Source organism: Dermacentor variabilis, chromosome 11, assembly GCF_050947875.1.
Source record: "Dermacentor variabilis isolate Ectoservices chromosome 11, ASM5094787v1, whole genome shotgun sequence".
Lineage (NCBI taxonomy): Eukaryota > Metazoa > Arthropoda > Arachnida > Ixodida > Ixodidae > Dermacentor > Dermacentor variabilis.
The window spans coordinates 40890846-40916857 of NC_134578.1; the positions used below are offsets into that span (position 1 = coordinate 40890846).

The 26012-nt window shown below is 43.9% G+C and overlaps 1 protein-coding gene across 4 annotated transcripts in view; it reads left to right on the top strand.

Annotated features, from left to right (window-relative positions):
* The window catches only part of LOC142563685 (male-specific histamine-binding salivary protein-like), a 134300-nt gene that overhangs the window by 64463 nt on the left and 43825 nt on the right, over positions 1-26012 (top strand). For 2 of the 4 annotated variants that reach the window (XM_075674280.1, XM_075674279.1), the window contains exons 1-2: positions 11779-11921; positions 22471-22530. In XM_075674280.1, coding sequence (XP_075530395.1) covers positions 11811-11921; positions 22471-22530 — 171 coding nt within the window. In that variant the 5' untranslated portion in view covers positions 11779-11810. Of the gene's footprint in view, positions 1-11778; positions 11922-22470; positions 22531-26012 lie in introns of those variants that run through there. The other 2 variants (XM_075674281.1, XM_075674282.1) reach the window with 2 other exon arrangements.

Here is a 26012-nt window from a genome sequence, read left to right on the forward strand (position 1 = left end):
TACGCATGTCATTGGCCCCTTAAAATGTGTTTTTTGATGCAGCCAACACAACTTGAAAGCGAAAAGAAAGCACGTGTAGAAAAAGTTGAGAGTCGTTTAGCTTGGGCTAAAGACGATTAAGGCGAAAGTCTGCGCGCTCACGAGACCTTAAGTTACTTCACGTTCTCAGAAGACGTTTTTACTTCCCGTTCTTCTCTCCCACCAAATGTCGTAGGTTCCAGTGACCTAATTAGCAACATAATAATAACTGTGTACGAATTCACTTCAGGATAATCAACACCAAAGGCAGTGGGCTCAATCATCAATGATGGCATGATCAATCTTGGTTCCAATAAATTTTGGTCCTATCTAAGGTCGACGGTTCGACTGCCACAAAGTTCGTGTGTTCGGATGCCCTAATTAACTCTATCTTATTCAACTCTGGCTATACAACTTCGTCTAAATTAAAACAAAAGGTCGTGGGTTGGACTCCCGTCAATTCTTCTGGGTTCGAACATTAATGGTAGCACCATCAATTTCGGTACCATGAATGGTACGGAGTTTGACTCCCACCAATGGTAGTGAGTTCAAGTGCTTTAATTACTTTTGCTCTAAATAACACTAAAGGTCGTTGGTCCGAATCTCACCATACGTCGTGGGTTCGTCTCCCACTCAACTTCGAGGTCTGGACATCTAATTTCTCGGCCCATCAGCCGTCCACGGCTTTCTCCATAAAACAAAAAAAATTATCGAAGCAAGAAAGAAACGATGTCGGAGAGTTTGTTAGCACGCGGTAATGGACCTTATGAGCAGTTCGCGAACAACTACAGGTCGTTGTGATTGCGTAATGCCATAGCGCCTAATATTTCAGAGTGCCAAGACATCGAAGTATCTTGTATGGTCCCCACTACCGTCGCAGTAACCACTTTAACCATTATGCTGAGCCCGTGTGTCGGAAAGTTGCTCAGCAGAAAACTATCACTTCGTGGGCAACAGAAAATTTCTCCAACGCCTATAACCAGTGAAAAATACTTCGTAGGACATCTGAATAATATCCCAATGTCCGTACACCATTTCGGAGACAAATAGAACATCCGTCGGACGCCAAGTTCCGGATATCGTACCACGAATGTCCCAATAATATTGCACATGGACCTGTTTCGGATGTCATTCCACGGTTGTACCAAAGTTATTCAATACCTTTTTCGACATACTAGTGGATATTTGTTCTTCAATTAAGGCTATGCGCTTGCGTTTCTTCGTAAGAGAATGACATTTTCTCGCATAATCGCATTGCAGTCCGAAGCTGTCATGTATTCAGCTTGACTGTTCGTCATACTTTACGAGTTTTTTGACACAATTTACTTTGAAAACTGCAGTTATTTTAGTAAGACGCTTACGCTTGGCAGAAGGCATAGAAGAATGAGGAATATGCTGCACAACCTCACACGCGCACGTAAAGTGTTCAGAAAATATATCTGTTCTTGTTTTGTGTGCTGCGACCATGAAAACTGTGAAAATTGGGCTGGCCTATATGTGAGTAAAATGTACGCAGTATTTCCCCATGATGTCCCTCGTGGACATGCAAGGGATGCCCGCAGGGCACTGAAAATGCGACCAGATGGTCATGCTAGGGACGCCTGCAGAACGCACTCGAAACATGCCTCGATAATATCCTGACACCATATGTTCACAGGATGTCCATCAGACGCCAGTGTTGTCACTGGGTATTGAACGTGCTTCAACTGGAAAGGGCGTTTTTGGTGCCTGAACCAATCAGTTGCACCAAGGGTTGAGTAGAATAGCATGTTATGCAATGTCGTAGGGCATTCAACCTATGATATTGGCTCACGCGAAGTAAACAGCCTTCGACCTCACGCTCACTGGCCGCGCTGAAGATAGAAACATCACGCCTTCGCGGCGCTGCAGAAACTATGACAGCGTGAGGCTCTGAGTCATCGCCGAATTACTTCGACCGATATGGTTGCAGCAGCGCACAGCTTCCTGCATCTGATTCCTAAAGTGGTGGAAGCTTTGGTGACTTGGAGATAATCAGAAAAAAGCAAAATGCAGTTAATATTTTGGCACATATGTATGTCTTTCAATCGTATGTTCATTGTGGCCCAGAAAATACTACCTGCCAAAGTAACAAAAAAATGACTAAAACAGACATGAAAACAATGACTAAGAATGACGTACATTTCACCTGCCTCGGCATTTCGCAACGCAGGCACGCCATTCACGTCGCGTACTACGCGAAACCGGTCAGTGTCAAGAACATTGAGATCTTTGAGTCACCTTCCCGCGCCCAAAACGAAGAGCTAAATATCTGACATTTCACCTTCGAGTATATGCTACCATCAGTGCTACGTGATGTGCTGCCGTTCCAGAGATATTTTTCACAGGCATCGCAATTTTTACATTAGCTTTGGTTTCAGTTGCAGTGGTATTTTATTTGTTGCATTCAACGAGCAAGAAATCCCGCGCTAAATGCACAGTATCTTAGAAGTAGTGAATTTTGTACATGATTTCTGTTACTTACTCACATAAAAAATTTTCAGCCACCCTAAAATTCATTGTTCTGGTTTTATTTGCTTCGATAATTTGAGCAAGTTTGTTCGTACTTCGAGCTAACAGATCAACCTCTAATTTCTTGCGACAGTACGAAATATTCCTGTAGAAAATTGAAGTTGACAGCTGTATTCCTCTGCCTACAACAGAAAATGACCTATCATAGGTAGGGCTCCTACACTAATTGAACCACCAGTTGCAGAATAAATAAATACTGTTATAGATTGCTTCAGGTGACAATTTTGAGTACCCACTGCAACCATTTTTCCAGTACATCTTTATGATACCTTTTAACTTTAGTTTGCCTAATGTTACTTGGAGGTGTTGGCCTTGATTGTTTTACAGAGTCTCGAGCAGTCAACTTAAGCTGTAGAGAGCACAAATTTAAAGTTCAAGCATTTTTTAAAGGTGAACTCGGCTGTCTTTACCCGAATGTCGCGTACCTTTCGGAATGCGGAGCTTGTAGCATACTATACGTATGCCAGACGGACACATCCTTTAGAATTCGGTTGAACAGTCATCGTCCGCATGTGCAGTGACTCCCCAGCTTCCCCTTTCTAAACGTATAACGTCAAAATGTCACAGCAGTGACATTATCAAAGCTGCATTACTAGAAAGCAGTTTTGGCACTAGCAGAGAACGCGAAAAACGCGAATCTCATTTCCTCTACAAATTTTGTGGAACAAGAATGGAATAAATGAAAATGCCAGTGACCTCTCAGTATTAAGATCCATAGGAGACGAATGCACCTTTATCCTAATACTTCCAGCCATCTTACCTCCCTATTAGATAAACGAAATTTTGTTTCACGGATACATTTTTTTATAGACCAACTACCTCACCTTGCAATGTTTGCATCCATAACTGATTCATGCATACACGCCACGCTCTGGGACCCTGCCCGTAGTCAGCACTTTGCCAGGCCAGCATGCACCGACAAAATTCTCCGGTGGTCATACTACGGGGACCTAGTGTTTACCTAGTTCTTTTGTATGCTCTTAATAATTTTTACTTCGTACACCTTTGTTTCTGTATTTTTTTCAATTACCCTTTTCTTTTCCCTTTTTCTTTATTTTTCAACTACATGTCTATTGCAGCCATATGTTCATGCAGTTTGCTCGCGCGGTTGCATCGAACAACGACTTCACGTATGTTGGCGCGTCACACCAATCCTCTCCGCTCCCTCCCAACCCTTTCTCCAATGTGCGGGAACGAGGCCCATAAGGGAGTAGGTGAACGATCGGGTTTTAACAATCGGGTTTAATTTTATGCTGACGCGGCTAGGTGCCATGGCGGCGCGTCTTACGCAGGAGCTGGTTCATCCTTTTCCGAATGAGACTCTTTACATCCGGAAATGAGCATTTTTATGGCTGAGACGTATGTAGTATTGTCGGCTGTCAAACATATCAGAAAGACAAGGATACAAATAGCTGTTGTATTCAACAACTCCTTAAGTGACATACGGTCCATAATGTCATTCACTAAACACAAAAGGTCATGCTCAATGATCTCTACTCCATTCTGTGCACATTGCATATATCTAACCAGCGTACCACAATATATTTGGTACCTGGGCTTACAGCTACTGAGGCTGACATGCTTGCAGAGGAAATACATGGAGGCATCAGCTACATAATGTGTGCAAAAAGAGGGAGCTGTGTGAAACAATATCTAACTTGTCTCCCTTGCTCCATCCGCTTCTCTGAAATAGTAGGGCCTGTAAAAATTCTAGGTAGTCTGCAGTTTCTGTGGAGATGAAACGTTTTGCATAAATATCTTGGGTGGTAGAAGATACACTTAAGCACTATTATTATTGAGGTTGGCTAAACCAGCCGGACTGGACAACGCTGTCTAATAGTCCAGTAATACATTAGCATCTCTCCTACTGGTGTTTATTTTTCGGTCAAGTAGTTTGATTGTTAGCTACAAAACTGTGATTATCTTGCTTAGCGACTTTTATTGCTGACATGTTTATTGTTGAGAACTCGATACCTGGCGCGAATGATTTCCAGAATCTTCCTATACATTTCACACTTTCTGGCCCCGAAGAGTAAATCACCTGCACATTTATTTTTACAATTCAGCACCCAAGGTCCTGCAGTGGATTTTTGATGACAATGTGTTTCGAACTGGGCTGGTCATGCACTGTAGTTAGCTGATCGTACTGACTTTATAGTTGATTATCATTGGTCATCCCAAGTAATAGAAGGGGAACAATCGATGGGCCTTTAACTTAAAGAAAAAGTAAATAAAGAAAGGCGACCCACTTAAATTTAGGGCACTGAGTTTCCTGAGTGTTAAGGACCATGAGCTTATTAAGAAGAAATGGCTTACGGCACAGTATATAAAATGCTTCATTCATAGTGCTAGCTAAATGCCCTCGAAGTGCTTGAAAGTGCCGAGTTAAGGTGTGTGACACAAGTGAATACCAAAACGTAAGCTGATGTCGCCGATATGCGCCAGTGTTACCAAAAAAGGGCGGGCGTAGCATTTCAGTTATGTACTTTTCACGTGTTTCTTGCTTATTTGAACAACTGGACGACGTTTATGTGAGGAAGGTCCATGTGGCCATTTGTCTATTAATTTTATTTTCTCATATTCCAAGCTGCAACAATTGACATCTTTCAGAGTGCGTTGTCTTCGATTCAGCTATGGCGAATATTTCCGGTCATAAATTAAATCTGCTTGAAAGTTAGAGCCTTGATATTTTCCGGTACGCGTCTCTGCAATATAAAAGTAAAGATATCTTTATCAATACTTTGAAAATTTTCGGAATGTTCTGCTTATGCGACAAACTGTCGCTTATAGGGATTGCACACGAAGGTATTTCTAATAGCAACATTATGGCAGAAAGAATTACGCTAAAGGGGGAATGGAATACACATTGAATAATTGTGGCGATAAAATAGGTTTCCTTATACATACTTGTTTCACTGTAGCATTTTGTATATTTCAAATTTGTAACTTAATGTTACCAATGTCGCGAAGAATCCACCTCTAACTTTGCTACGTGTTTTCTTCAAAAACGCGAATAGTCTCGTCCCGACTTAGTGTTATTCAGCAAATAAATTCATTAGCTTTTTTTAGAAGCACTCATGGAAGTTCGGCGATTTCGGTGCTCTGGCTGAATAGTTTTGAGTGCATTTTATTACAGCATACTTTGAGCATATTCCATACAATCGACTTTACCTTTCATGTGCTCTCGAACCATTTAGAGCGGTGGTTTACATTCGAATCCTCAAAAAAGCACTCGTGACCCATTCGCCCAACTCCTAAGCAGACACAACGACGCTGTAAATGTTATTTTGACATTTCACCTTCGGCCTAGTAATGTTCGTAGCAGCAGCGAATTTCAAGTACTGCCTTTTCGGCGTGTATAACAACATTGGTGGATTGCAACCTGAACGACGAGGACGAAGACATTTGCAGGGACTGCAATGATATATATCACTTGCATGCAATGAACTTAAACTGCAGAGAGCACGTAGTCCCAGTTGAAGCACTTAATGAAAGGTGAACTCGGCTGTGTTCAACCGAATGCCGAGTACCTGTTAGAACGCGGAGCATGTAGCATTCAATACGCAGAACAGACGGACACATCTTTTGAATTCGGTGCAAGAGTCATCGGCCGCATCTGTAGTCACTCCCGTGCCTAGCCCTTTTGAAACATATAACGTCAAAATGTCACAGTAATGACATTATCAACGTTACTATACTAGAAAACTATGTTCGCACTACCAGAGAACGCGAACAACGGGAATTTTATTTCACCTACACATTTCTCCCCACAAGAACGGCATGGTTTCATAGGGTTCAAAAATGAATTCATAGGACGTGGATGAACCTTTATCTAAATACTTCCATCCCCCTTATATCTCGTTTAGATAAGAAAATTGTGTGTATGCATACACTGGTAATGCATACATGCATAATGTTTGTGTAATCACTGGTTTATGCATACGCTTCACGCTCTGGGGCTCTGCCCGTAGTCAGGCCTCCGCCAGGCCAGCATGCACAAATAACTCCAGTGGTCATTGTATGGTGACTTACTGCTTAGCTAGTTCTTTTATAGCTGTTAATATTCTTATTTTATACACCTTGTTTCTGTCTGATGCATTCAGCTTTTTTCTTTCCCTTTTTCTTCTTCCTTCTCCTTTTTTAGTTTTGAAGTACATGTCAATTGCAGCAACATGTTCTGGCAGTCTTCTCTAGCGGTTGCTTTGTACAACGAGTTCATGCATGTTGGCACGTCACACCAACCCTCCCCGTTCCCTGCCAACCCTTTTTCCTGGCTGCGGGAAGGAGGCCTAATAGGGTGTAGGGAAGCAAATGAGTCGCTCACGGCGGCGTCAACTGGAGCAGGCTTATGGTCATCACAACTCTCTCATGGGCGCCACGACGTGATACTGTCCACCACAGCAGACAATAAATGGCACCACGTGCACTGACCCTGCCCACACTTTTACCTGAAATCACCTCTTTTGCTGCGTCTGCTCGCTTATCCCAACTAGCAGCCCTCGTGGACCGTGCACTCGTCAAAGTAAGCATTCCCTACGCGAACTCATTGGCTATTGGCAGAGCTCATCTTTTACTCCATATACGGATACTATATACAATTAGGGTTCAAATCAAGTAACCTTACAATCTGTGAGCGGCATCTTCAGCTTGGCTTGAGCAAGGAATTTAAATGCGCAGAAGAAAATGGCTTGAAGCTAATTCCTCCTAAGAGTTCCTGTGTCCGCTTCACACGAACGAGAGGCCAATTTGCAAAGCCCAGTGTAGAACTACACAGACAGAACATGCCAGTTACCACAGAACACACATTTCTGGGCATCATACTGTACTATAAGCTAAATTTCATCCCATATATAGTTTCTTAAGAAGAAATGTCTAAAAGCAATAAGCATTCATATCAAGTTAAAATCAAGTTAAAAATCAAGTTAAAACTACTTAACGTGGTCGACCCGTTCTTAACTGAAGATTCTGCCACCGTTATTGATTTCTTAAGGTGAAGTGACGACAAAAGTTTAACGGCTTTTTCTGTTGATATAGCAGATTTGTTTCATTCTTTGCCACATCGACTGCTGTCCTGTATCGAGGCTGCAATTGTCGAGCACGCTGCTGTAGATATTTCAAACGCCTGTGGCCTGAGTAGCGCTGGTATTGTAGAGGTCTTATCATGCCATTTCACGCAAACTTTTGTTTCTTTCGACAAGAACATTTACCTGCAAAAGCAAGTTATTTCCTTAGGGCCACGCATCGCACCTATTTTAAGGGATTTGTTTTTAGCTCATTGTCACAAGGCTCTTTTTGAGCTGCATGGCGAAATTAAGATTTTGAAGACAGCATTTGGTTTTTAGATTGGCGGCTGTTTTTCAAAGATGATCACGCGCGTCGGACGTATGGGCCGAGAGCCAATAAGCCCATTTACCGTACAGCTCAGCACACTACAAGCTTGTGAAAAGAAATATAGTGCTTTCTTTCTTGTCTGGCACTAACTGTAAGTCGTACGATCATTCCATAGTAGAAAACATTCAAAGGCAAGTGGCAGCCTTCGATGTGGTGGGGTATCCGAGGCACGTTACAGTCTCAGTTAATGAAGGCCGTCAGTGCAGAAGGAAGGTTCAATGGCGCATGAGTAACGAATAGAGAGCGGAAGACAGGAGAGAGAAAAAAGAAGAAGAGATACAAAGATAAGGTAGCAGTGATTCCCTACCTGCATAAAGTCTCACAATCGTAAAAAGGTAGGGCAATGTTCTGGCGCCAAAGAGTTGTTCACGGCACCAAATAAGCTTTTGAGTTTGTGCAGGTTGAGCTGCCCTACAAAAAGGCGCAGACTAGACTGTGCCATCAATCCCACAGATGCCTACGTGGCCGGCAAAAAGGGAGCTGGTTACAGAATTCCCCCCTCCTGTGGAAAACGCTACATTGGTGAGACCACCAAGTGCTTGTATGGGCGTCTCTAACAGCACAGCAATAAAGTCAGCAATAGACCTACAGACGGCCAAATGGCCGCTCATTGTAAATAATGTGATGCGCAGCCACATTGTCACCCTCTTTTTGATCAGTCTGTTGTCGTGTATCGCCATGGCAACAAATTAACCAGGCAAATCGTATAAGCTACCGAAATCGAACGGGCAGGAGATCATTGCCTCAGTTGGTCATCAATGGTTTTATCAAAGAAAGAGCTTGAATTCTTGACATAATCCACACGTGGTAGTGTACTTTCTTCTTCCATGCGAATTCAGATGGGTGTATATATATGCTCAGCATCCACAATAATATCTTTGTGTAAAGTTAGTGCTTCTGATACAGCATCAATAATGAACGCCGTTATGTATACTACTGCATCGTCTAGACTAAGTTCACAGATACCACTCCAGGGCAGCTGTGTTAATTCGGGAAACTTCATCCAGTCGGCTAAATCAACTTTTCATCGAGAACATGAGCAGGACACTCACTTTGTTTTTAAGCTTTAAAACAATAGGGAATGATCACTTCCATAAAGGTTATTAATGACATCCCACTCTAGATACGGCACAATTGTACTAGACGCTATGCTTAGGTCTATGGAAGAAAATGTTTTGTGTGTAGAGCTGTAAAATGTTGGCTTTTTCTTGTTAAGCAAGCGAGAACTTGAACAGAGTAGCATGTTTTCCATGAGCCGTCCTCTCGCATCACAGCGAGAGTCACCCCACCGTGTAAGGCTCGCGTTAAGGTCACCGACGACTGTGTAAGGGGGATGGAGCTCCTCAATAAAGCTTTGACAGGTTGTGCTAGAGAGCTAACAACTTGGAGGGATGTATACAGACGTGATGGTAACTAATTTATTGAATAGCACTACTTCGATAGCAACTGCTTCAAGAGGAGTTCGGAGTTGCAGTTGCCGACAAGCAACGCCACTGTCGACTATAATTGCTACCCCGCCGGACGATGCAACGGCATAATCCCATTCATTCCGGAAAAGAGCGTATTGCCTCAGAAAGTTTTTCTAGATTTAAGATGTGTCTCCTGAACACACAGCACCTTTGGATTGTATTTGTGTAAGAGTTCTTTGATATCATTGAGGTTGTGCATCAGACCTCTAACGTTCCAGTGTAATATTTTGTGCATTCATACTGTTTGTGTTTATGTGCTGTGTGTCAAGAGGAGCCAGTTGGTTTATGGAGCCTTTCCACGCCCGTGATCCAGGTTTTGTCTTTCTTGGAACGGTCACCAGAGGCGCGCCGCTCCCGAGGCGCTGAAAGCGCCGCCTGGCTTGTGGTTGTGTCCACCGACTCCTGAGAGCCGCTGGACTTCCGCTCACTCGAGGGGGTTGTTTTTGGTGTAGGCCACGCCTCGAAAAGTAGGGCCTTGGAGGCGACCAACCGAGAGGTCGAGGGACCCTCCTTCAGAGATGGCGCAGCAGAGCCGGCTGATGTCGCCTGGGGGGGCTGGTGGCACTGCCGCGGCCACATAATTTGTGGTCCTGGGAGACGCCGGAGTTGGCGGCGGCGTTGCCACCTTAGGCGCCGCAACAGCATACCCTGCGGTATGAAGAAAGGAAATGCGCTTTTGCGCTTCCTGAAAGGAATTAGTCTCTGTCACTTCCAGGCTGATAATTTCTTTTTCATTCTGCCATATAGGGCAAGCTCTAGAGAAAGCTGCATCTCCACCATGACAGATGGGAGAGTGGAGTGCGCCATTACAGTTATCTGAAAGGAAATCATGAACACCGCACTTTGCGCAGGTTTGTCGGCCGCGGCAGCTTTGTGAGCCGTGCCCATACCTCAGGCACTTGAAACATATCCGAGGGTTCGGGATGTATGGTCGGACTCGGACTTTAGTATATCCTGTTTGTAATGTTTCTGGCAGCACACTTGATGCAAAGAACGATAAGATGTTTAGTTGGAATTTCTTTGTTTTCCCGTTTGATTATATTTCTCTTTACTATGATGACGTTCTCTTCCTTCCGACCTTCCCGGAGCTCTTCCTCGCTCACATATAGCAGGTCATCGTCGGAAATTACTCCTTTGCTTGTGTACATGGATCGATGTGGAGTCACTCTTACGTTAACATTACCGAAGGAGACCTGATTTGGGAGCTTGTCATACTGTTGTTTATCGCGGACGTCAAGCAGGAGGTCGCCGCTAGCCATTTTTGTAACATTGTAGCCTGGGCCAACTGATTCAGTGGGACGTTTCGCAACCGTGAAAGGGGAGATAATTCTAACTGTCTTTTCAGGATTTGCACTATGAATAGCGTGATATCGTGCCAACGTTTGTTTTGATTGACAAAAAAAACTGCAATTTCTCTTCGGTGCATCCTATTTGGTAAAGAGGTCGATCAGACAGACGGGGCAAGGACGATAAATCCATACATGTTTATTTATTCATGGCAGCCATGGCAGCCAGCCACCAGCAAGCCGAACAAGGAGGCGCTATAAGACCCGAAGGAAACGTAGACGCCAGCTGTATGCAACCGCTATAACCTAATATATTAGACCCAAGCTTGGATAAACTACACCAGGTTAACCCTTGCTGCCAGGAAATACGGAAGTAGTAAGAAGTGAAGAGAAGACAGGTAAGAAGAAAAGGTTAGAGAGAAAGACGCAGCTGGAGAGGAGGACAGGAAGAGGCGACTGTCGATTTCCCCCAGAAAAGGGGCGTCTGAAGGTGCCGCCTATGCAAAGCAGAGGCCGAATAGGCATGTTGCTGCCTACGGGCGGCCTTAAAGATCCAAACAACCCGCATTGGCTCAACCCCCAGGATCCCCCTTTCCCCGGACACGGCTAGGCGACGCACGGCTACACGCGGGAGGGTCCAACCCTCGTGTGCTCGGGTACGTGGTGTCATAACACAGGAAACACTTGCTGATGCAGACGCCCCTGCGGGGAAAATTGCACAAACTAGACAAACTAGAATGACTCACGCACGAGTGCACTAGCCATTCCTCTCTTGCTAGTATTTCTCTGCGCTTTCGAATATTGTGCAGTACTAGGAAGCAGCTCCCTAAAGGACACGAATATTGAAGTATGCAGAACATCATTCAGCTAGGATGAGTTCGAAGGCATTCAAAGGAAAGGAAGTTCAAAGGAATGCTGTGTGAAAGGTTGCTACATGCTCTCATGCGAACGGACGTATATTTGTGAAGGTCAGGTTGCTCGGTGTGCACTTAATGACGCCAGTGGAGCATCAGCTGGATATGTTATACTATTTATATGCGGCAAAAACCACTACTTTTGCGCAGTTACTGACGTCGCATGCTGAAGTCTGACAGCGATGCGTTTTATATTACTCGTAACTCTTGGAGTTACTTTGCCATGCATAGAAGCAACGGATGCTATATGGAAGAACGAATCAAGACTGTCGAAATACCAGAAAGCATGGACGGTAAATGTTAATTTCCTTGTTTATTAGATACAGTTTGGCGTTCCATATGAGGAGGCAGGTCATTACCCAGTGATTTATATATTTTAGACATATTTTTAGCCCCATTAAAATTAGAGATTCTTGGATAGCCTTCTCTGAACATTAAATGTTTGGCAATGTGGCAAACGTTTGTTCTTTCATTTACCTTTTTGGCTGTGCAAGAAACACCTGAGCAAATAGGTAGTAAACTAGGGTAAAAGATGTATTATTGAAGTATTTTTCCTCTAAAGTCTTCTTTGAGCTGAAATGCCGCATTGAGAAACAAACTAGATGTCAGATTGACACGTAATGAAGGCTGAAAAAGATAGCATTATGAGTTGTATATATGCATAGCGTTTAAGAGCGGGAAAAGGAACTAGTATGCTCGACATAGCAGCAAAATATATTCACCTATTTGCAAAACTACATCTGGAAAGCAAAGTCATTCTTCCATCTCATCGACAAGTGCCGATTGGACCTATGGTTTACAGGGCAATAGGAATAGTATTCCTGACGACTTAGTATGACTGCTCACTATTTCTTTTTGAAGGCACGAAGCCAACTGCCTTCTTCTAAGTATTGCACAATAACCGACGAACAAGCACTGATATTATTTGAAAATCTGCCACCAACGCCATTAGAGACTGAACCCTGAAATAACATTTTCCCCAAATAAATAACACTAAATAAACAGCGCAGCCCAGCCAATCTTCCCCCAGGCTTAGGCTGGGAGCGGAACTTATACGTCATTAGGTTCACTTATTACGAGGCAATGCATACCGATTCTATGAGCTGTGTCCTGTACGTGATTATTTAAATCATGCCGTATGCGACTGCACTCAATACATGAAATATTAACAGCGATTAGCCGATGGTCTTGGTCGTTTCGCAAGCCAAGAGTCCTAAGAGGAATCTGTTAAGCCACTGGGGTGACGTTATATTCAGTATACAGGCCATGGTTCTAGTTTTTTATAAGAGGTTGAACGCGAGAGTATAAGTAGGTTTGCCTGTTATGTGGTTCTTCTTTTCCTGCACAAAGCGCAGGGCAACTGGCTAGAAGATTGTGCCTCAAGCAGAATTTCTGTCTTCACATTAAACATATAGTTTTTACTTTGTACGTAGACAAGTACATGTCTAGCTTTCCTTTGCATTTAATAAACAAGGACAGCAAAATTCTGCAAGAATATATTTCTTTGCAATGTATAAAAAATGAGCCTCTAGCTTTAAGTTTCCCCGGTTACATTTGTGTCCGTAATCGCTTTGTTGCAAACTTCTTTTGTACCAAACACTTCCCAGTTTTAAATTACAGTCAATACAACGTCGAACTTAGAACTCTCCCTTTTAAAAATATTGGTAATAAAAGAAGTAACGCTGAAGGAGATACGTGTGCAACTTCCCCGTCGTATGGTTGCATTACTAAATTTATTCAATGTTCTGCGAGTTTTATCTCCAGCAAAACGAAGTTTCAGCAGCCGTTTCTACTCGCTGTCCAAAGAGACGGTATTTATTCATACCCAGTCTCTCTTTCCATTACGCTCCTGCGAGAAGTATCATTGCAGAATATTATATTCTATAGTCGCTTGCCGCGATATATATTCGCTGTTACAAGACTTGAAATGTGTGAGAGAGTGAAAAATTACATGTATTTTCAATTAGTCATAGTGATAAGTCTGAAGACTCAAAAATAATTCTCGTAGAGCTTTATTTACTGTGAAATCAGTGATAATATTATAAACGAATACTGCTTACTCATAAATATGTGTGGTGTCAAAAAATAGAGAGGTATGCTTCGACTTAGACCACACATTAAATATGAACCTTCATAAGTTAAACATGGTTAGAGTCCAACTAAGTTGAAATGAATAAGTACAAAACTCAATGTGTTATTGTTTAGTAGCACGGACGCAAATAAATTAGATTAACTAGAGCAGGGTAATAATTGGGGGTATCATTCCCATTCCAAACCAGTTCCAAACAGTCCGAAGCTGTCAATTCTGCGGAATCTCACAGTCCCAATAGATATGCCTGTGCTACTCGCATAGTTACATGGAGAATGGGCAGTGAAACTGCTTCTCCCGTGCCCTCGTTATACTATTATACTGCAGATGCTGAGCACCGGAAAGATATACGCACCGCGTTGTGCGAAAATACCACTACATAAATAAAAGTTCCATTGTTGAACTGAACTTAGTTATTACGGTTATCCTAACTTTTATTTAAAAAATGCAATACATATGCATCGAGTAAAATGTGTTATTAGCAGAAGTAGGAATATCGGAGAGCGCTTTTATAGATCATCCGATATTTTTACGAGACACACTAGCATTGCTAAAGATATATAGATTTATTACGGAATAATTATTCTCTTGAAATTGTTCATCTAAGTATTGCGATTCTCTAGCATAACTCGTACATTCAGTGATTGGTTCCGACAAATTACTTCGAAGAGACAAACGTTTTCTCAACGTCTCACCTGGCAGAACTGGAACAAATGAGGTATCTGCCGTAAAGTAGGCCAATAGTGAGGCGTCTCCAGCGAGAAGGACAGAATGGTAGAAAGGGCGTGAGGTCCTGTAAATACTGCCCTGTGTGATGATTTTATGGATAGAACGCACGATTTCGCAGTATGACCTTTTTATCTCCTTTCTTATATCGCACAACGGCGCGCTAGCGGATAATGCCTGTATCCACAAAGTTCTCGCGCTTTCCAAAATAACGAGACTCGCCAAATCACTGTTGCACTGTGGCACTTTCTAGAAAGCACTTTCACGCCAGTGCTGCATTAAGAAAGTTTACCAATAGAAATAAAAATAGGAAACTGGCGAGTACAGTGATATTCCATGGATTAACGTTACCAGAACTTGCTCTTATCGCCACCGCAAAGTTCAAGTTTGCTTCAATTTCCGGTACAAGTACGCTGAGAAAAATTCGCTGGCGATTACGATAGTCCATAATGGAATTTGAGCGCAGCTATCGAAGTATTTTGAATTAGCCTTATTGAGACAAGGCATGTGAATCTGAACGGTAGGATCCTCTCAGTGGTGGCACTGGGCCTCTGCTCGGGCAGCTCGTTCAGCAGCCGCGGCATACGAAGCACTTGCACTAGCTGCTTCGCTCATTGTTCAGAAAGAAAGCGTAAAGACGGCAACGCGTCGTTGGCTCGGAGCGCGTTCTATAGCGGCGGCGGTGCAGACGATGTAGCGCGTTTGCAGTGGGTACGAAGAAACGCCAGTGCTTTGGCTCCATATCAGGTATCGGCGGACAAGCTCGCCGCATGCTTTAGTAATGACGTCATCGCTGACCGAGTGACGGCGCGCTACAATTGCGCCATATTGTAGCACGTCGCCACCGTCAAACACGTTTCCTGCGGCGCTCCGCTTTTATTTTTACCTTTTTGCCATACTATCTTCCTCCGCTTCTATTCTAATTGTTCCGCTGTATCCTCCTACTCCGGTTTCCTCTTGCCACTCTATTCGCTATCGCCTACTCTCATCCTTCGCTGCACTCCACATTTGTTCTCCTTTTTCATCATTCAGTGGGCTTGTTTGTTCTGCCAGTTACGCCGACCCTGATGCTCAACGCAGGACCGTGAACCCAAGAGCTGCGCTCTAAAAACAGTTGCGGTTTATCGTTCGACTTCACGTCGTCTTCCTGCCAGGGGGAGGAAATAAAGAGAGAAGGCAGGGATGTCAACCAGAATTGCGTCTGGTTGGTTACCCTACTCTGGGGGGCGCGAGAGTAGGGACTAGAAGAATGACATAGAGGGACGTGAGAGGGAGGAAAGCTGCGTAGGGTTCGTGCACGCATGCGGAGGGCCTGAGTGAGTCAAATGCTTTCACATAAGCATGTCGCCCTCAAGAAAGACGAAAGTGCCTTCACAGGTTTGTGGGCCGTTGAGCGATGGGGATGGTCTTCAAGCAGCACCTGCACAGACAACGGCGGATCATCCAGTCGTCCCAATGTCACAGATAATGCTTGTCTTTCCGACTAAAATCGATGACACTGGCACAATAAGTGTTCGACGTTGTTATGGGCGCCGTAGACGTCGCATGCAACACTGTCGTTCCGTCCAATCAAAGTAGTGTACGCCTTCGTGAAAGCCGCTCCCAGCCACAGCCGATACAGAAGCGATGCCTCAAGTACGTGACGCGCGGGTGGAAATCGGAGTTTGGAAAGAAGGGTTCAGTTCGTGCAACCTGATGCGCATTATATTTAGGTTGTTCCACTCTGCGAAAGCGAGCTTGCGTGCCAGGTGACCAAGCTGCCTTGCAGCCTCTGTCCCGGTAACAGGAATGCGAACGCTGTGCTGTTCTTGATGAGACTTTCGGAAAGCTTTGCCTGTTTGATCATTGCCCCTGATTCCACAATGGCCAAGTAGACAGTGGAAAATAATTTTGTGGCCTTTCTGTTTTACGATGCGGTGAAGTTTCATAAATTCGTGTGTTAGCTGTTCGTGAGTGTCTCGTCGGAGAATTGAGTGCATACTATCTAAAGCCGGTCTCGAGTTGGAAAACACGGCCCATGTACAAGGACTATCTGTGTCAATAAATGGAAGCGCGCTGGTCAGAGTGGTGAGTTCTGCAGCCGTGAACGTCCTGGCAGGTGACGTCTTGAATCGCTGTGGTATTTTTCTCGTCGGTTAAACACCGCACCGCCAGAGCTGGTGGATGTAGTCGGTCGGTCACTATAGGTGTGTACGTGGCTACTGTACCTCTGGTACAACAGGAGTAAGCTCAATCGTTTTAGTGCACACGGTGGTAAATCTGACTTCTTCTGAAGTCCTGGAATTCTGAGATGTACTTCAGCACGGCTGAAACCCCATGCAGGGGAAACCGGCTTGGCCGCAGGTATGTACCCTGATGTAAATAAGTCAAGATATGTACCGACAGTTCTGCTAAATGTCGTGTGGGGTCTTTCCAAGGTGAGTGCGGCGAGGTGGTGGCAAGGGTTCCGGGCAGTGCGCCTTACATGCGCACGCATAGTCTCGACGGCAATGTGCGTTCTCATTGAATAATCTTGAGCAATGGCAATAGTTTCAGGCGTTGGCGCACTGCGTGGTAATACAAGGCATATTCAGAGAGCTTAGGCTTCAATGCTTTGAATTGTACAGAAATTGTTTTTGCAGGTGTTGGATACAACAGGAAGGCAGTACCGCAGGAACCCAACAAGCAACACCTTGTACAGCTCTAACTAACATGGATTGTGTGAGGACTCCCCAGTTCTTTCCTGCATGGAACCTGAACTGATGACGAATAACGATCTGTCGCTTTTTCACATAGTTCACGTGAAGCAGGTCTCCGCTAATCACCACCCTCAACAGCTTGTGACTTCTGCGCGGCGATATCAGTTGCCTGTTGATTGATATGCCGTATGCGAACATTGGCTTCGGGGCGAATGCCAACACTGCCCACTTTTCTTGCGCCACCTCCAGTCATTGTTTGCGAAGGTAGCATGATGTCGGTGAGGCCACCTTCTGAAGCCAAGCGCGAAGCTGAATGCGTGTCGCCACCGACGTCCATATCCAGACGTCGGTGTAGATAGAGAGTCGAACGGCGTTTGAAAGGTCCTCGAGTAGTCCAACAAGAGCTAGATTAAGAAACATTGGGCTTAGTACTCCGCCCTGAGGGAGTCCGCAAATACTGTAATATTGTGGTGCCGGGCCATCCCCGGTGAGCACGTATAATGATCGCATCTGTAGCTAGCTATGAACCCAAATATATATCTTACCCCCAAGTCCTATTGCTTCTAACGCTTTAAGGATGGCTTTATGGGTAACATTATCGAAAACCCACTTAATGCCTAGAAACAAGGCAGCAGACAAGCTTTTACAGGCCTTCTGGAATTCGAAGTACGTTACCAAGTCAACCCAACTCTTACATTCTAATAGTGGGAATGAAGATTATTATGCGGAAGACAAAGATAGTGAAAAAACAGCCAGAAGAACAAGAGTTCAGGATCGCCAGTCAGCCTCTAGAGTCTGTGAAGGAGTACGTTTACCAAGGTCAATTATTCACAGGGAACCCTGATCATGAGACGGAAATTTATAGAAGAATAAAAAGGGGTTGGATAGCTTACGGTAGACATTGTTAGCTCCCGACTTGAAGCTTACCATTATCATTGAAAAGGAAGGCGTATAATCAGTGCATTTTACTGGTGCTGACATATGGGCAGAGACTTGGAGACTGACAAAGAAGCTTGAGAACGAGTTAAGGACCGCACAAAGAGCGGTGGAACGAAGAATCCTAGGCATAACCTTGAGAGACCGAAACAGAGCGGTTTTGATCAGAGAGCAAATGGGTATAGCCGATGATCTAATTGATATTGAGAGAAAAGAAAACGGCCCTGGAAAGATCATGCAATGCGCAGGTGAGATAATAGTTGGACCATTAGGCTACAGAATTGTTATCAAGAGAAGGGAAGTGCAGTAGAGGAAGGCAGAAGACAAGTTTATTTATTTATTTATTTATTTATTTGCAACATACTGCAGGCCGTGTGGCCCAAGCAGGAGGGGCATGGTAACAAATAAAAGTACATGTAAAAAGGCAGAATTGCAAAAATATGAAATTCAAGAAATGAAACAACCTAACACGAAACAGTAATGTTAGTTAAGAAATATTAATAATATGAGTTTGAATTGATTCAGGTGAGTTCAGATGATGGATAGGGATGAGGTTCCATTCTTCTATGGTTCGAGGAAAGAATGAAAATTTAAAGAGGTTTGTCCTGGCAACGTAAGGGGAGAGAGCGAGGGGGTGGGAATGACGGGTTTTCCTGGATGCGGAAAGTGTTATGTATGGACTAGGATCTAAAGAAAATTTACGGTTTATCAAGGAGTAGAGGAACTGCAGGAGTCTTATTTTTCTCCTCGTTTGAAGGGTGCGAAAGCCATTTGTCCGCAGTAATTCAGAAACAGACTCTTCTCGGCCGTATTTGGGAAAAATAAAATGTATAGCTCTTCTCTGTATCCTTTCAAGGGCGTAAATGTCGATTTTGGTAAACGGGTCCCAAATAACGCACGAGTATTCCAATTTGGGTCGAATAAATGTGGTATAGGCTAAGGATTTTACTTCATGGGATGGATGTTTAAGCTTATGGCTAAGTAGACAAAACTTTCTGAAAGCAGCGGAGGCGGTAGCAGCAATATGGCTATTCCAATTTAGGTTGTTAGTAATTGTAATTCCAAGATACTTGTACTCGCTCACTTCGGCCAAGGGATCTTGGCCAATAGAATAAGAAAATTTTAGGGGTAGTTTTTTATTTGTTATACGTAGAAGCACAGATTTATCTGAGTTAAGTTTCATTCCCCTCTTGTTGCTCCACTGAAGAATGTTGTTTAAGGCTAAATGAAGAGATAGTTGATCATGAACTGTATTAATATCGTTACAAATGATACAGTCGTCTGCGAACAGACGAATATTGACAGGGGCCTCTATTACATCAACTATGTCGTTACAATAAATAAGAAATAGTAGCGGGCCAAGGACGCTGCCTTGAGGCTCGCCAGAGGTTACCGAAAGAGAATCGGACTGCTGCCCATCAATCATTACGTACTGTTTGCAACGCGTCAAGTAAGCTGAAACCCAGGACAGGATAAAGGCAGGAAGATCAAGGAATTCTAATTTATAAATTAATTTGTCGTGAGGAACTACATCAAATGCTTTTTGAAAATCCAAAAATATCAGATCTACTTGGTCAGCCTTATCAAGGACAGAAGCAAACGAGTGAATGACTCTGCTTAATTGGGTGACTGTCGAGAGCCCCTTCCTGAAGCCATGTTGGAAAGGAGATAAAATGTTACGCTTGTTTAAGAAATCATTAATGTAGTCAGCAACAATGTGTTCAATTAATTTACAAGAAGAGGATAATATGGAAATCGGACGGTAATTTAGAACTGAGTTTGGGTCACCTTTTTTTAATATAAGGACAACACGTGCTACGTGCTAAGTTGTTGCGATGAAATGAGGAAATTCGCGGGTGCTAGTTGGAATCGGTTGGCGCAACACAGAGGTAATTTGAGATCACAGGGAGATGCATTTGTCCTGCAGTGGACATGAAATAGGCTGATGATGATACCAAGTCGACAACGCGGTATATAGTTGAACGGCCGTGCCTGAATCCTATCAACATGTTTGGATAAATTTCGCAGTGCTCTAGGTCAATAGTCAACGACCTGCGGCCGTCGGCGGGTTTCGATGAGGCGTTGGCGGGAAATTCTGTGGACTTGGACCGGCGATCCGCATTGGTATCCGATAGCACGCTTACTTATGCTGTCATATCCACGAGGAACATTCACTTGAATATTCGGTTGGTTATATGGAAGAGTCGCCCAGGTTGAGGAATTAGGTGGCAAGCCTCCTTCGGTGATCCGGCTGGTCGTTTCCCAACCAGATGAAAGTCGAAGTGCATTCTTTTGCGTGTTGTGTTGGGTTTAATGGCTCATAAGCAACTCAGGCTATCATGCGCCAAACGCAAGGTCAAATTTCTTTTTAAAAAGCTGGGTCACCTCAGCGACGATCCTTGTCTGGGCAAGGACTCTGAGGATCCCAACAAACTGAACACCTCAGTCTTCTCAAATATGAGAAGGTGGGTGAGGTGCATACCAAGATGAAGTTGGGGATGGGCTCATTTATAGTTTTTCAATGACACCTGCTTCTCTTAAGAAGCTAATAACATGTGTGGTATCCACAAGTGCATCTTCACCTAAAGACAATGCTGGGTGAAAGGGATTGTGTTGATTATAAAACGAAGTAAAGTATTTTTTCCTTAGTGTTTCGAGTTTTACGCATAGTAATAAGATGTGGTTTACAGTAAGTTCATACCCGCATTTTTCGCAGCAAGGCTTGTCTTATTTTGTCAGGAGGAAGTTGTGTGTAAGGTGCGTGTGTACTATGCGAAGGCGACATAAGATTACTTCGATGAAGCGTTCTTGGTGTGAGCATGACTTCCATTCTTTTATTACAGGTTTTACTAGGTGCAGCTTATTGGTTACTTCATTATTCCATGTAGCCTGTCATTTATTTCTCAGTTTATGGTTCACTAATTTCATACAGTCTTTGTAAGGAATTCTTGTTTTGATGATTTTTTATGCCGAGATTTTGCTGCACATTCATCTGCTTTTTCGTTGCCACCGATTCCGACGTGACTGGGCACCCAGCAAAATTTTATGTTTTGTCCTTTTCAAGTGGTCTTTCTTATGTTATGTAGGATGTCCCCGATTAATGGTGTAATTGCATTTCTAGGATGAAGTGCTGTTAGTACGCTTAGTGAATCAGTGTAAATTATGCTGTTTTCAATGTTCTCATTTATTATTTTTTCTATAGCTAGAGAGATTGCGTAACACTCTGCAGTAAGAATGGATGCACACTAAGGTAGACGTACCGTTTTTTCCCAAATGTTTTGTATCGCGGCACTGCCAACGTATCCTGCCGATTTGGAGCCATCACTATAAAACGCTGTGTATTCCACGTATTTTTCGTTTAGTGCTAAAAATTCTTGTAATATGTGTTCATGTGGTGTTTTTTTTTGAAGGTGTGTTAATGTGAAGTCACACACTGAAGGCTGGCAATACCAAGGTGGGAGTGGACCGGGTTTTCGGGCTATCTGAGCCAATGTCTCCCTTATATCTAGTCCTTGGTATCTCTCCTCGTAGCGGAGAAGGAGTGGTCTTATTGCTTGGGTTTCGTTGGTAAATAGTCCTCGTGATGGGCACCTTGTAACTATTGGGTAGCAGATGTGTTTCGGCAGTGAACGAATTTTTAGGATGTATGAGCATGTAAGCATGGTTATTCTGTCGGAAAGGGGCGGTTCATTGGTTTCTACATACAGACTGTGTATAGGAGACGTCCTGTATGCACCAGTTGAAAGACGTAAACCTAAATTATGTACTGGGTCAAGGCGGTTCAAACATGACTTCCTTCCTGAGCGATACACTGTGGACCCATAGTCTAAGCTGGAGCGTATAACAGAACGGTAAATGTGTAGGAGGCATACCCTATCGGAACCCCAATGTTTGCGTGAAAGGGCCTTAAGTATGCTAAGAGATCGAGGTGCTTTCTTTTTCAGCGCGTTGATATGCGGAAGGAAGGCGAGTTGTTTGCGAAATTATGCCTAGGAATTTGTGCTCGTTTTGGACAGGTAATTTGGCTTCGTTCAGGTGTAGGGAGGGGTCTGTCTGCACTCCTCGTTTGAGTGAAAAGAGAATGACCACTATTTTCTGTGGAGAAAAGCGGAAACCATTTTTGTCAGCCCATGTTTCTAGTTTATTTATTGTAAGCTGTAAGCATGTTGATAAGCACATTGTAAGCATTTTGATATGTTTGATGATGTGCAGGCTATCTGAAGATTGTCGACGTATACTGACTACATAACGGACTTTGCGATTATTTTGTTCATGAAATTCATTTTTATAATAATAAGTGTGGTGCTTAAAATACACCTCTGTGGTATTCCATTTTCCTGAACGAAATTTTTCGACAGGGTTGAGCCTAGGCGCACATGGAACGAACAGTTAGACAAAAAATCTTTTATGCAGTTCAACATCCTGCCGTGGATGCCAAGGCCGGCCAGATCTTCAAGAATCCCGAACCTCCAGGTTGTGTCATATGCCTTCTCTAAATCGAAAAAAACAGCAAGGCAGTGTTTGTGCATAAATGTTTCTCGTACTATGTTTTCAAGAATTAGATGGTCATTAGTGGATGATCCTTTTTTAAAACCACATTGATGGACATCGAGCAGCTCACGGGTTTCTAGCACGAAGGTTAATCTAACATTCAGGACATTTTCGAAGGACTTCGCAAGGCAGCTGGTAAGGGCTATAGGCCTATAGCTACTGGGGGAGGTTGGTGGTTTTCCAGGTTTCAAAAATGGAACAATTATAGCTTTCCTCCATGCTTCAGGTATCTTCCCCGATATGCAAATTTTGTTAAAAAGATTTAAAAGGGCTTTTACGCCATGTTCAGAGAGATGGCCTAGCATTTGGTAATGTAGTATATCGGGGCCAGGTACAGTTTTTTTACCAGCGGACAGTACCCTATGGATTTCCTGAACTTTAATTAAAGTATTGTATGGTTCATTTCTGCTGCCATTTATCGGTAGTCTTTGTTTCTCAGCAGTGTTTTTGAACTTTAGAATATATTCTGTATAGTGTGATAAACTGGAAGCTGCCGAGAAATATTCACCCAATATGTCTGCCTGTTCTTCTATGCTTGTCTGTATACCGGGGGCTGTGAGAAGTGGAACTGTGAATGGGGAATAGCTGTTATTTAGCTTTCGTACCTTCTCCCACATTTATTTTGATGTGGTTGAGCTGCTTATAGAGGACACGTAGCTTTGCCATGAATTCATTTCAGCACTGCGGCGGATATATCGGGCTTTTGCTCTCGCTTTTTTAAACCATATAAAGTTTTCTGCCGTTGGGTATCTGCGAAATATTCCCCAAGCTTTGTTTTGTTCTTTTTTCGCTTCTCTACATTCTTGTGTATACCAAATTTTGTGATATTGACACGTGTACTTATCTTTATCTAGCGACCACGTTTCGCCGCCTGACAGGTGTTGTCACACGGCGCGGGACACGCCTGCATGTGTCCGAAGTTTCTGGAAAGTTATCGATGCTTCTATCCGCTGTCTGTTGTCGCCGAACCTTGTGTTATCTGATTTCATCTCCTGACGCGAATGTGTAGAACTCTGTGGAAGGCACGCGGGTCCCAACGATTAGTCTGGAACATTCGACGACTGCTCTATAAAAGGCGACGCGCTTGACCCGCTGATCAAAATTTCGACGATCGCCGACCATGGTCGCCGCTATCGTTGTGCTATAAGTGCAGCCTGTTTTGTGGGCACAGGTTCGCCCAATAAAAGTTAGTTTTGTCGTTCGCAGTATTGCTACTGTGTTATTCAACGTCACCAACACGTGACAATATTGTTTACTACTCGAGAGGACTGAGGTATAGCTAGGTTTCCAGCGTCAATGATACAGTTTGTAAAACCTTCATTTAGTTTGTCTATGGTGAGGTTATCTGACAATTTTTTGTAGGCTGGCTTTCTCTTGAAAAAGGGCCCAGTCGGCTAAATGGAGCTTCCACTGTTGTGGTTTTGGCGGGATTACTTCCAGTGAGGATTTTAAGCTGATCAGTACAGGTAGGTAATCGCTTCCATATGGGGAGTCTAGTAGGTCCCATTTTATTTCAGTAAAAATAGAGGGTGAACAATAGGGCACATCGATGCAGCTCATTTTTCCTGAGTTAGGTGAACAATAGGTTGGTTTTCCAGTGTTTCGTAAACATAGGTTATCAATCTGTATAAGATCCCCAATAATTTGGCCTCTTTTATCGGTTTTGTCACTAACCCACAAGCTGGAGTGCGAGTTAACATCTCCGACTATCAAATATGTCACGGATAACTGTTCTTTAAGGTGATCCTAGATGTGGCTCCAGGTATAGACATCATAAGGTAATTGTTTTAAATGTGTGCAGGATTGCTGCCGCAGCTTCTAATTTAGTATTAAGATGGTGTTCTTTAGCTGCAATCCCCTCTTTAACTATAATAGCAACGCCACCTGAGAGCCTGTTTGACCGCTCTCGGTCGCGGCGGAACACTTTATACTTCTTGAGTATGTTTTCATGTTTGGAACATAAGTTTGTTTCTCGGAGAGACAGGGCCACGGGTGAGTAGGTGGTCAGTACGTCTTTTAAGTAATTTATGGTATGTAAAAGTTCCGTACAATTCCAGTGTACGAAAGCCATTTTGTATTGTATGTGTGGAGTGAAAGAGGATCTAACTTGTGTTTTCAGGCAACTTGATTGGAAGCCTCTCTTTATTTTGGCGATCCAAGGAGCCCCGCCGTTCACCCGATGTCGACGGTACAGGGCTTGCTTGACTTGTGTCCATTGTATCCTCAGATACGCTGGATGCCCGTGCTGGACGCATGGTTATGTTCAAGTTGGGCCTCGCCGTGCGTAGAGGGACCCTGGGGCCTGCTGACCTGGGGGTCCGCACGGCTTGCTTTCGAGGTAGTGGCGCAACACTAGCTGCGTCCACTGTGGGCACTGTAGTCTCTGCATGAGCCTCATTGTGTGTGACCTGGGCAGGCTCCGAAGGCCGCTGTGTTGCCGCGCCCTGTTGCAGCACAACGGAATAGCTTTTTTTCTACCAATGAAAGTCGCTTTCGCGCTTCCTTGAAAGTGATATTTTTTTAACTTTGAGTGCGATGATCTCTTTTTCTTGTTTCCATGTAGGGCAGGCACGCGAGTAGGCAGGATGACTGCCCTCGCAGTTTATACAATGGTGTAATTCAACTTCACAGTTGTCTGAAGGGTGATGATGGGAAGCACACTTTGCGCACGTGGTTTGGCCACGGCAGCTCTGTGAGCCGTGGCCGTACCTTTGGCATTTGGAACAGCGTCGCGGTTTGGGTATGTACGGTCGGAGTTTCAGATTGGTGTAGCCTACCTCCACAGATTCAGGCAGTGTGCTTAATGCAAACGTTAGGTCGAAGGGCTTTGTTTCGATTTCCTTGTTTTCTCCTCTCTTTATTCTGTACGCATCTGTGACATTTTGTTCTTTTAGTGCGTTGAGGAGTTCTTGTTCGGTCACATACTTAAGGTCATCGTCAGAAATGACGCCACGAACGGTATTCAGTGATCGGTGAGGGCTGATCGCTATGGGAATGTTACCAAAGGCTGTTACTCCTGAAAGTTTCTCGTACTGCTGTTGGTACAACACTTCCAAAAGAAGGTCCCATTTGCTAGTTTCTATATTTTATATCCTTGTCCAATGGTGTCGCTTAGGGCCCTTGTAACATTGAAAGGAGAGACATATCGTGCGGTAATTTCTGAATGCTCACTATGAACCACGTGGAATTTGGAATAGTTGCTATTGGTTTTCGTGATGAACTGGGCAGTGACATCGGTGCGCCCCCTCTTGCTAGGAGGGCGATCGCTTGAAGCAAAAGCGATAGCCATAAAAATTGTATTTTTGGGCCGCGGTACCAGCCGCTCACCACGAAGCCCAACGAGGGGACAGGACAGGAGCTTGCAAGCAAGCCCTGCCCACGCCAGCTGTATACTGCGGCTATAA